This window comes from Seriola aureovittata, chromosome 19, assembly GCF_021018895.1.
Source record: "Seriola aureovittata isolate HTS-2021-v1 ecotype China chromosome 19, ASM2101889v1, whole genome shotgun sequence".
Lineage (NCBI taxonomy): Eukaryota > Metazoa > Chordata > Actinopteri > Carangiformes > Carangidae > Seriola > Seriola aureovittata.
The window spans coordinates 8192549-8205387 of record NC_079382.1 but is presented as its reverse complement, the minus strand read 5'-3'; the positions used below and the strand labels follow the sequence as shown (position 1 = coordinate 8205387).

Genomic DNA, 12839 nt, shown 5'->3' with positions numbered 1-12839 from the left:
ACCAATGAGTGTTTACCTTTCACCCTTTCCACTGAGGTACCAGCCTGACTAGTAAATCACCAGTTAAAGTAAGGGGTATAAATATAGGGCTACAATATAGTAAGAAAGGGATAAGAAAAAACTTCACTTGCTACACAATAAACACTTGATAATTACATAATTATAGGCCTAATCCATGATTGGTGCACAGCTCCTCATTGCCCCAACCATTAGATCAAAACAGTCTACATGGCCATTTACGCTCAATAGTGATTAAGCAGGGGCATTAGGCCACTTCAGAGTTGGATTCATCACATCCTGTGGTCAGTTAAGTGTATCTACACAGCTCCACAATTTAATTTGGCCAAAAGGTCCAATTTTGTGGGGAAGCATTGTGGAGAAGTATTTATTCAGCTTTACGCTACCAACATTTCAATTCCACAGCACTGACAATTATTTGTGTGGCCATTCACAACATTTACCACAGAAAGAAATCACAACTGTCATTCGTCTGACAGAGGACTTCATGAACAAGATTAAATCTGGCTTTGCTGTAAAGCAGAGCTGGGTCTGTGAGTGTTAAATGCTTAGTTGTGTTACAGTTTAAGTTCAGAGAGGAATTTACTTGAGCCAGAGGAATGGAAAAAGAGGAAAGCAGTTAATCCAAATGTTTATCCTCTGTCACCTGTGACAGCACAATGACTCACGCAGATGTGTGAAAATGCATGTGTGCGCGGAGTGGATGAGATAATTCTTCCTTAAGAAGAAGCCTCCAACTCTGCTGCAGATGTCGCTGCACGCAAAAACCTTTTCAAACTGTCAAGATATAACTACAGCTCTGTCTCCAGCTGCCTGACATGTATGACTGAAGGAAAAGCTATGCTCACTTAACGGCTTCCACCACAGACTTAGTATTGTTTCATCAACCTTACACAGTGTGTGTCGGCTTTAAGGAAATTGAATCTTGACGTACGTAGTAGATGTGCACTGTGATACAGAGCTGAACCCAAATGGGAAATAAACGTGGGGTGTTGGTGATGCCTTGTATTATCTTCACATCTATAAAGGTCACAGATATGCTGCATATCATATTATGCTAATTGCCACAGTTACCATGCCAGTACTACTGAATTACATACAACGGGGCTTGATAGCCAGCGACTTGAACAGAAGTATATAGGATACAAGAATGAATGCAAGTGCTCAGTGGTGTGTGTTGACATGATTGTAATATTTGTATCTGACACGCGTCAGAAATAGGATTCTCTGGCTGCCGGCACTGATTTCAAACGTGAGGAGGAAGATCATGTCAAGGAGGCATGTGTCAGTCGTTTCACCCCTCAACGTGCAGCTCGGCAGGCATCACAATGTTTTGCACTTTCAATTTCCTGTGTTTAAATCTGACACGCAGGTTTTGTTTTCGTTTTCCCTTTACCAAACTGAATATGATAATGTCACTTGGGAATTGCTAGATGAAAAGATTTCCATGGTGCCGTCATCTTTTTTTGCTGAGGAGATGAATTGAACAGTAGGCGCAGGGTTTGGAACCAATACAGCATGCATTATAATGAAATCATCTTCTTTTTTCCATTCAGAGAGGCTATGCTTTGAAAATGGAGTTTGCAAACCAAATTGGATTAGAAATGGTGGATATTTTGTTAGGTATCTCTCCAATTTCACAGTATACGTGTGTGTGTGTGTGTGTGTGTGTGTGTGTGTGTGTGTGTGTGTGTGTGTGTGTGTGAACCTGCTCGAACGCTGTAGGATTCTTCAGTCCGTAGCAATGATTATTATTGTTGCTTCAAAGCTTCAGTGTTTAAAACAAACACAGGATTCTTCTTCATCTATTAAGTTCTCTGTTTGACCTATCTGCTGCATCAAAAGCTAAACTTTCAGGTGTTGTTCTAAAAGAACAGTTACAGTTGTCATATCAATGACTACTCTTACATTTCTGGTTCAAAACCACTTTTTACGACCGTGGCGCTGAAGTAACACATCTAGATGAGCAAAAATCATATTTGCTTAGATCAGTTATTTCAGGTAGCTGTGCCACGATCCAGTCTCTCTGTGCCTTTGAACAGCGTGTGAAGTGTGCAAAGGCTGAGCAGGTGCGAGTAACAGCGTCAGATTTATAGCGTATCCACCGGAGATGCATAACAGCAATTTACAGCTCAAGTGTGGACATTGAGCAAAGATCTCTGAAAAAAATCTATTTAAAAAATCCATAAAATGCTGTCTTTGGGATTACATCTCAGAAATCACGTCAATATAACAAGGGGAGGCACAACCTAGAGAATGTCTCAGGGTTTGTTATTGCAGCATGTCGCAGGCTTACGGAGAAAAAAAAAAAAAACAAGTTCGGTGTACAAATGTGTATCTAGTTCTGATCAAATGGAATTTCCCTTCACAGCTTTGAAAAAGGGCCGATTCTGGATCACTCCTGACCCCTACCACAATGACGACAACATCCAGATTGGACGTGAAGTCAAGATATCTTGTCAGGTATAATTAAGTAAAAACACACATCTATGCAAAAAAAACAAACAAGTTAAAGTAAATCATTCTTCAATGCAATGCAATGCAAAATAACATACTGAATGACTCCCAGGTGGAGGCGACCCCACCAGAGGAGCTGACGTTTAGCTGGCTGAAGAACGGGCGTGCCCTGCGGAGCTCGGAGCGTATGGTCATCACCCAGACGGACCCTGACATCTCCCCGGGGACCACCAACCTGGACATCATAGACCTCAAGTTCACCGACTTCGGCACATACACCTGCGTGGCGGCGCTGAAGGGTGGAGGCATCCCTGAGATCAGCATTGACGTCAACATCTCATCCACAACTGGTGAGCCTCACACCCCTTTGTGTCAGTGACGCATTTACACCCCCAACCCCCCCCCCCCCCCGACATGTTTGACACAAACGCACATGCTGAAAATTGCTATTGTTAGAATGAAAAAATAAAAATAAAAAAAGCTGTCAGCGTTTCTTAGACTGTGTGGCTTGTGACATCAACTTTTTAAAGGAAATTTTTTTTTTTAAAACAAACGGTCTTAAGTTTGAAGTTTTTGCTGTCAATCCTATCTATTGATATAGTTTTACCATAATCATGTCCAGTCAGGTTTTCTTAAACATTTCTTTGGAAGAAAAACATTTTTTAGTTAGCCGTAATCATAATGAGCCATAATCACCCACTGCACTGTAAAACTCCTCGTGCGTAAATGTTAAGTACAGTGGATCAAAGTTGAACCAGGGAATTACTATCCAAGATCTAATGAGCGTTTACAACTGACAAGTCTAAAAATAACTTTAATGTTCTCCTTAGTACGAGCCTCTAGGTAAGCGGTTCACATATACTGTATAATTCAACTTGGCAAATGTTTAAAACCTCTCTGATGACTAGTGCGGCTGCTCTTTTCAGCAGCTCCTCAGAAGTTCAGCTGGCATCTAACGGATAGGAATGGTAGCAATAATCGAAAGTGATTTCTTTTCTTTAAAGGGTCAGTTTACCCAAATTAAGAAAGACATTTTTCTTTTTACCTCTAGCATTTTTCTTTCAGCGCAGATAGTTTTTGGTTTTATCTGCGGAGGTTTTCACTAATCTGCTACTGTAAATTATGCACCGCAGTACAGTGGAGGAGGAAGGGAATTCCTCTGTGGTTCTCACAGCATTAAAAACTGCATTGTGTTTACAATTTTTCCCATTTTTTCAATTTGTCAGAAAATAGTCCCACATGACAACTGACAGTTAGCTCTGTATATTATCCAGAATAACTGAGGCGCGGGGGGGGGGGGGCGTTTCAGGGAAAGTCTCAAAGGCAGGTGTCTCAAAACCTATGGAGATGAAACCAAAACTATCTGCCAGATATTTTTTGTGTGTGCGGGTGTGTGTTTGTGAGAGAGAGAGAGAGGGAGAGAGAGAGATTTGGGTGAACTGAGCCTTTAAGCCCTTTTCCTGGATGGTCTCCACAGGTTAAGAATGTTTGTATATCCTCATTAGAGTAAATTCCAGTCTTCTGTGTCAGGTTGAAGAAGGTTCAGAAACCACTGTCTCCTATTGTAATTTCCAGTTACCACACACACCACTGAATTACAGCACCAGCACCACTGTTCTGTGTTGAGTGTTCAATGGATTCCTGTGAACCAGAGCTGACTTGCATCAGCCTTAACTAATCAGAGACTAAACATCCATCGCCCTTCCATCTAATCGGCTGCTTCCACCACTGTTCCGACTAACGTTTGCATACATGTATACAGCATGTTAATAACACAGCACATCAGTCCACCTTGTCTACTGAGCTGTACCATTATAGTTTCACTCATGGCATGTTTAATAGTTACCTAGAAACAGAGCAGTGTTGCAGCAGCCTGTCATTGTGTTTTTAGAAACTCTGCATCTCTATTGTGCATCACTTGTTTCAAAAGACGGCGAGATGTAGGCGCTAACATAATAAAAATCAGTGTTCTGTCATAAAAAGATTAATCAAAGGATAAAATCAGCTGTCAAACATCTTTTTTTTTCTATCTACTGGTTTATATTTTAACATCAATCAGTCCCTCTCCATGTCGGATTTTTTAGAAGAAAAAGCCTGGAACAGCGTCAGAGGCAACAAAAGAGAGCTTAATTTTTAGAAGATTGCTACATAGCACATTTAGTGCAGTTAACAACACATTTTCCACAGGCTCTATAATAATGGTGAGATGCAGTGGTTAGACGGACAAAGCAATAGCACATATAATGGGACGGGAATGGTAGTAATCTCCAGTGTGAGGTCAATCAATGAGCAGCAAATGTGCGGTAATGTTCCGGTGTCACCACGCATTACTTCATTGCCCAATGACTCCACCAAGGGATGTGACCCCCCATCGACTCGACACCTCAGAGACGCCACGATCGGGAGTCTCCTGCCTGCCGCTCACTCATCCCAGATTTCCAGATTTTCCATGATGGGGGGACTCCCACGGGTTGGTGTTGCCGCTGGCGCAGTAGATATCTGTTTTTGCTTTGAATTTACTGGCGTGTGTTCGCTGCTGATAAGTGACTTTTGGGTTGTGTGAAGTTTTGCGACTTGCGATTGCGAGCTTTCTTTCCCCCTTTTATGCTCGCGCTGCATGCACACACATCGACAGGCACATTCACACACTCATGCACCCTCATCTCTTCTCGCCGACTTGTTTTTCTTATCACACACACACACACACACACACACACACCTCACTGCCACTCACAACGTGAACATGAAAGCCGTGTCTCGACCTTGGGTGCATAATTATTGTTAGATAATCCTTTGATAATCCCTGCGCTATAAAACAGTAGGATCAATCGCACCTGCCAAGATTGTTTCCTCATTATCTTTTAAGTAGTGCAGTCTCTTCTTTTGGAGTGCCTGGGCGATGCCAATGCATTAACACAGACCCTTTAATGTGTAAAAAAAATATTGCTGTCTGACTGAGGAAATAAGCGAGGAAATGACTGACTCTATTGTGATTGTATGAAATGAAAGGTTTCCTTAAGGCTTAGATGTGATTGCTTCTTAAGCTTTCATTGTTCCAGTCAGATGTGTGGGTATGAAATATTATGAAAGTGTTGCGTTGCCATAGAGCTGTTCCTGTCATAGGAAATAATATATTGAATTTTGCTTCTGCCGGTTACAATTCCTGCTGCTTTACCTGGATGTGACTGGGCTGTTTTCCTGGAGAATGCCTGTTATGCGTGATGTTTCTTTCAGTCAGATTGATGCCATGAATCCGAGGCGTGTCTTCGCTAAGCGGAACAGTATAGCTGCTGTGTACAAAAGCGTCTTGTGCCTGTGCCTTGCCATACGCCTGCAGCCTGTTTTGGGGTGAATAAGCCCCATTTTTGTTCCTCTGCCTGTTCTCCTGAAGGGAGAAAGCCCGAGCTGCAATTAGAAGTCTTAATAAAAGCGTTTAGAGGAGATTACACTGCAGGTCTGCCAGGGTTTCGTGCTGGGGAAGTGGTTGGAAAGCGATTGAGCCTAAAGTGTCTCTAGTCTGAACACTTTGGAGCTCACTGTCTGTTCCAGCATTGGCTCCGGTTCCAGATTCCAAACCCGGGCTTAGCCCCAGCCCACAGCACGTCTTTATAAAAGAGAATATTTATTATCTCCCATTCTTTCAACTTTTGATGAACACAGATTTCAACAGCTTTCATGATTTCTCCCTTTTGCAAAACAGTACTAATATTTACTATCATGACATGCTCATTAAATAAGCAACTTCTTTTCTCGTCGGGGCTTCCAGAGATTGCAGGGCTAATGCCTATTTATGAGCATGGTCTGAAAACGAGGACACAGACCTCCCCTTTGGATACTGTCAGGATTAAGATCCACAACACAGAAACAGCTGAAAAGAGTTACGAGCATTAGTGTAAAACATAAAGCATCCCATAAACTTCTAACAGGAACTAGCCAATTAATCCTTTCATTAGCCTGTGTGTTGAATGTGTGTTTCGTTGGTGTGTCTTGCTAGATTGTTGTTAGATGATGTGATTATTGCCATTTCTGCGGCTGCGGAGCTGAAATGTTTTTTGGCTTCAGATTGGAACTACCATTGGGACCATCTCAGAGATAAAATTTTAATAGCATGTAGAGTTAATATGGATGTATTTCTGACATTTAAAGCCAGTCTTCATCACTGATTCACAAAGCTGATATTGCGCTCGCTGTCTTATAATTACTGCGAACACTGGATTCTGCCGTCTCAGTTCAGGAAAACTACATTACAGCCAATAAACCGTTGTAGCAAGAAAAAGCCTCTGTTGATACATTTTAGCATCGACGCACGACAGCAGCTCATCCACAGTCTGATTGACGACCACAAAGTAAGTATTAGGATTGAAAGTCACCTCTCTCTTCTTGTGAGGCGGATAAATCCCTCCATGATGAGTCCCTCAATTAGCACCCAGTGTTTCTGTCAATCTCAACAATCACGGCGGTTAATGAATTAAGCAAATCAATTAAGTGCTCAGTTGATTAAAAGATGAGCTGGTTTAATGAACACAATGTACGGCCTTTTTTCCGCAAAGATTTTGAGTCATCTGAGGTTCACAGCAGGCCTGCTCATGTGTGTATCCTCCTTTCAACCTCCCCGTTGTCTGGTTGACTCTGATTCGCCATGAGCTGCCATCATTCAAGTGACTGTGCCACATGTGAGTCTAATAGGGGCAGCATGCCCGCTGGCCGTTGACCGCACTGATGTGCTTGTTTCAGCAGCAAATTCACTGACCCTGATAAAGAGGAACCTGGTCTGCATCCTGACTCACCTACAGGGTGAAAAGGTTCAACTGCTGTTTGGTCATTGTGAGTGCAAACAAGTTGTTTACTGCTTTCTTCCTTAAGGTTTAAACAACACAACGTGGATTTTTCATAGAATGTGGTTCTTTATTGATGTTGGTTGATGTTCAGCTTCTTTCATTGTCTTTTTTTGTTTTTTGATTCGTACAGTGGGAGAATCACAGCAGCTGGTTCAAGAACTGGCCGGACACACACTGAAAAATATGACAAAAACAGTGCATGTTGTTTTTGCAATGCGTCTGGTTTTTAACTTTGTCAGAAGTGTGGCTCAATTTTCAAACAAAGGATCATTATTTTCAGAAAAGAGGTCGACAAAAGCTGCATCCTGAATTGTAACTGACGACAAATCAACTGTTACTGGCAGATTTTGTAAGCTGTAGCTAGATAGTAAATGACATTAGCTTGCATTTTCTGTCTTTAATATGCACCTGATGGCCAGACATACATCATATCATAATAAAAGACTGAGGCTAAAACTACATGTCCCAGGCAGATTTCAGTATCGTCACCAGCAGATGATAAGGAACTGCTAATGTTAGCATAAACTCTAATAGCATCCAGGACCAGCTTGCTGACAGAGGAGAAATACAACAACAGTGGATGTGCTAGTTATGAAAAGGCTTTTTTTCAACCCAACAAACTAATGTCGTAAGTTAATTATGTGCTCCATAGCCTTGGAATTAACAATTCAATGTTTCCCCTAACATTGCCTTGGGGCGGGGTTGGGGCAGGGGCGGCCCGCTTCCTCAAGGCGACACCCTGCTACACAAGAAACCACAAAACAATGAATACATGGAAAAAAAAGAAAAGTTTAAAAAAAAAAGAAGAAAAAAAAAAGAATTTGTTTCATTTCAGCGCAGTGTGTGTGTTTTGCTGTCATTTACACTCGCATTGCTCTCCTCTCCTCTGCTTTGTGTTACACAGTGCATGCGTCTTAGAACCTCCCCCCACACACACACACACACACACACACACACACAGCGCAGGAGAGGAGAGACAGGTTGATAATTTGTTACGTTAAGTGCAATAAAAGCTTTCCAACAAGTATTACAAATTCCTCTTAAACCAAAGATGGACAGACGTCGACCCCAAACGTCTGAAAGTCAGGACAAAATATCAGCGATTTTTTTCCGTCTGGTGACAGTGGCGAGGATGCCAGCAGGGATGCCAGCAAGCTACTTCTTGCCTGAGCACTAGCAGCTCTCCTCCGCTCCTAAAAACTTCAAATTGAAAGTTTCTGACCACTGCGACATGCAATGAAGTTACAAATTGCAAACTGGAGTAAAATAATAACATCTACTAGATTCCAGCATTGGAGTAGCAAGCCAATACAGGTCCTGAAGCAGTCCCAGTAAGCTGTAAACTGGGATGAAGGGGCCTAACAGCTGTCCCACAGCTGGGCTGCTGTCCTGAGAAATCTGCCATATGACAACAGTAGATGCCACGGTCATGCCACTTCTAGAATGATGGGCATATAACCACCTGGCAGCATATGTCAGCACAACACCTGTGATTTTTCAGAGGAGGGTTATAGATGTCCAAACTGTCAGGGGGAAAAACAAACTCGGTATTCTGTAAACACAAACGTGAACATTTATAGAGGTTTGGGGAAATCGGAGAGTAGCAGGCAGAAGCCCAGTGGTACTTTCAGTTGTAGGTACACCGTGACCAGTGTTCACTTTGTGCAAAGTCCATAAAATATGTTAATAAGACGAGATAACTGGGCACATTATGCACAGTGCACCAGCATCTAGCCCCAACTGCACCACCTGAAGTCATGCTTTATGGAGGTGGCCATCTGGGAAATCACTTCCCTGTCCAGCTGGGAAAATCTGGAAGGCAAACATGAATAAGAAATACTTTCCCTCCCTCATTAACTACTGTCGAGGCCCCTTGAGCAATGTACATAAACTCTGGTCCTTCCAGAGTCCTGCTCACTGCTTAGCAGCAGACAAAGTGGTGGTACTGGAGGTATGTATTTGAAAACAGAAGGGTAACATTACGGAGAGCAGTGTGGCCACAAATCAAACTACAGCCCATGAGAGTGTTTGGTATTGAAAACCTGCTGCTGTACAACCTCGCTTACATGGATTCATGAGGGGTTTGTATGACTGATTGTAAGACAACTTATAGAATCTCAGGGGAACCGCATAGGGCTCAAAACCACACACACAGTAGTATGTCATTGTGGTCAGCAGTGTGTCGCTACAGTCTATCACTGCACTAAGCCAATTTTAACACATCTGTAGACATTTATTACACTTCAGCAACTTGTCTCCCACACACACAAAAACACTCACGGATTCACAAACATGCCTCACAGTGGACCTGCGGGACTCCTCTCCGTTCCCAGAGGTCCAGGACTCAGAGGAGCACAGAGTCCTGTCACATTGTGACCAACTCATTGGCCTCAAGCTGTCTAAACACACTCTCACACATACAGACACACACTCTGGAGGAGTTGCAGTACTAGATAGTGCTACGTTGCCATGGTGACAGGGAGTGATGTCACAGCACTTAACCAGAAAACGGGGCAGTGGGAATGTTGTTTATTCTCAAAGACGTCCGTGCGAACCGCTCCGTCTCTCGTCGCTGTGAGAAAGTGCTAGATATTCCTGCGTTTTGCAGTCGGCTCACATTGCAGCGTGTCTGCTGTGGCGCTGATGGATCCTGCTGACAGGCTTCAGCAATCAGCCTCTACACACAGAGCATCGTTCCAGCTAAGGTCCTAGAGATGTGTGGGGCTACAGAGGCCAAACAAGGAGGTCCAGTCCCAATTTTGGCCCAAAAAGTACACAAGCACGCACACGCACGCACACACGCACGCACACATACACACACACACAATCACACACACATATGCACACACACAGACAGACACAATGTTTTCAGCCAGCAACAACAGCGAAAAGCATCCCATTGAGGAACAGAGGCAGGATCACAGCATGGTGTCACCCGTGGGCGAGAAGAGAAACACTCAGCTATACACACATACACATACAGAGGCATAAAACCGCGTAAGCACACACTACACAAGCATACGCACACAGCGGGCATGCCCTGCAGGCATCACTGGCATTTGGATGGCTTTGGCACAATGAGAGCACAGTGAAGACCAGTAGCAGGCTCTCTGCCACACTGAGCATCTCAGTGGTCAGTCTCACACACAGAGGCAGGGTGTTCACTTGGAAAGAGAGAGCAGGAGGGGAAAAATTAGTACAGAGTAAGCAAGAGAGAGATGGGCGAGTGTCTGTGTGCATGTATGCCTGTTTGCGTTTCCACGATGGTGCAGGGAGAGACAATGGCAGCTGATAGCCAGCATTCGCGCTGCCAAACCCAATAGGCCGACAACTGTAATTGCCTGCCTAATCTGGGCTGTGGAGAGGCCAGGTGTAATGATGGCAACCCAGTGAATACACCTCTCCTCCACTCGCTAATGGATGCTTGCTGCTCTCCTCCTATCCTGCTGCTGTCAATTCGCCATTTCACTGTTTGGGCCCAAGGAATTGTTCAGAAAAGTGGAGAAAATATGCTGAGGAAAAGAAATATGTCAGTTCTTGACACCTGGCTGGCTCAGTCGAGAGACATTGTGTGAATACCAATCAGCAAATGTATGAGAATGAAATGAGTGTCCGCTATCATTGTCTCTGTGAGAGATCATTTTTGCTGCTCCTTTGGTGCCAAATAGCATTGCCAAGATTTATCTGTGAATGACCAGTCTTCATTATCCCATGCATGTTTATGCATTACATTCCTGAAAAGGTCTAGATAAAGGTTGAGCTAACTGATGGGCAGCCAAACATGTGGGTAACAATGGCTGGAAAGGCAACTGAGTAATTTTCTGTTTTCTGTTGTAATACAATAATTAATCAGAACAGTATTTTCCATATACAGTAGACTTGGTTTAAAGCTGCTATGATCAATAGTTATATATTAGCATTGAATAAAATTAATACTTGTGTGTAAAAGGGTGTCCCTCGAGGAGACTGAATCACAACTCCTGACTACAGTCCCTCTCATCTCTTTTGAGCCTTTTATTGAATTCCAGCTCATTGTTTCGGTTATTGTTTGTGGCTCACGACTTGTTTTTCGTTCACTTTCACTGCTCCCATCAGCGTTGTTCCACACACAGCAGGCAGCTGTTTTTAGTGGAAAAGCTCTGATAAACGCAGTCTGTTACCTGTCCAGCACTAACCCGCAGACAGACTAAGTAAGCAACCAGCTGGTGAACATAGTGGAGCTTTTAGCGGGCAAAGGTTCAGACGTTTTCATCAGGAGTTGTTGGAAAAGGAAAACTTCACTTGAACTAAAAGAAGATTGGACTTGAGTTCGCCGGGTTTACAGAGACATGACAAATGAATGCTAACGTTGCTCTCTGTCTGTGATTTTTCCATTAATAGTGCAGAGAGAGAGGGCTCTTTCACACTGTGCCCCATTCACAACCTTTGTCCAGTCTTTAGACGTGTCTAGTCTCAGACATTTATTTTCACTGGGGTTAGCAATAACCAATATTTGCTGGTGGTGTATGAGTTATTATTTTCAATTTAAAATGAGTATGTGATCTAGTAAAACATTAGAATCAGCAATGTGTGTTGAGCTTTCCCTTTGCTTCTACGAAGTTTGAGTAGGTTTGTACCTTTGGACTCACTTTAAGGACTGTAGATATCCCGGCAGTTGGATCATTGAGATGACAGTAGGATTGTTACTTCTCACCCAGGCAGAAATGGGGTCAAAAGAAATATAGCTGGACTCTTTCGTTTTCTAGAGATTGCGAGTGATTTCATCACTATGAAACTTCACTGTGGCTTGACTCCATTCCAGCTGCACTATTGTTTGGGCAGAATGACAGTGATTCGAAAATCATCAGGGAAGCATGACACGGTTTCATCATTGCTGAGAAGATTTTCACTCCTCGGATCGCTGGCTGTAAACTATTTTTGGGAGCAGTGTACAAAATAGTCTTGGAGTCTGCTGATGGTTTGGACCCGCACAAAAATACATGAACACACAAATACACACACACGGCACTCTAGGAGCTGGTGCAATTTGCCAGGTTTACTAATTAAACAAATTTACTTGGCCAGCATGCTTGATGAGGAATCAGACTGCCTGATCCAACCTGCTAGTTTTCCTGCTTCCCAAACTTAGAACACACACACACACACGCACGCACACACACTCAAAGAAGCCTGCGACTGTGTCCAGCAATTTGGCACTTTGCACTTCTTTTATTATTCATTGCTAACTTTCAGCCAGGCTGTAAAATGTCCGTTAAACAAAGGCAAAATATTTATTGGGTCATATTTTGTTACACAGCCAGCAATAAAGCTATATCACCTTTGGGAGGGTTCTGTTGTAAATGCTCTGAATAATATGATGCTGTGGGTGAGATTGAGCAGCTCCATGAGGAGGAGGGCAGGGAAGTAAAAGGCTGCAGAGTGATGGCGATGATGCTGGTGATGGTGATAAGAATTATGAATGTTGAAATGATGATGGTGGTGACAATGTGGCAATTATGATGATACCGCTATGCTGATGATTTTAAT

At 43.1% G+C, this 12839-nt stretch overlaps 1 protein-coding gene across 2 annotated transcripts in view; it reads left to right on the top strand.

The window, feature by feature from the left end:
* The window catches only part of LOC130187502 (MAM domain-containing glycosylphosphatidylinositol anchor protein 2-like), a 173370-nt gene that overhangs the window by 102340 nt on the left and 58191 nt on the right, over positions 1–12839 (top strand). For both annotated transcript variants that reach the window (XM_056405174.1, XM_056405173.1), the window contains exons 7-8: positions 2390–2481; positions 2588–2825. In XM_056405174.1, the coding sequence (XP_056261149.1) occupies positions 2390–2481; positions 2588–2825 (330 nt within the window). The remainder of the gene's footprint in view (positions 1–2389; positions 2482–2587; positions 2826–12839) is intronic.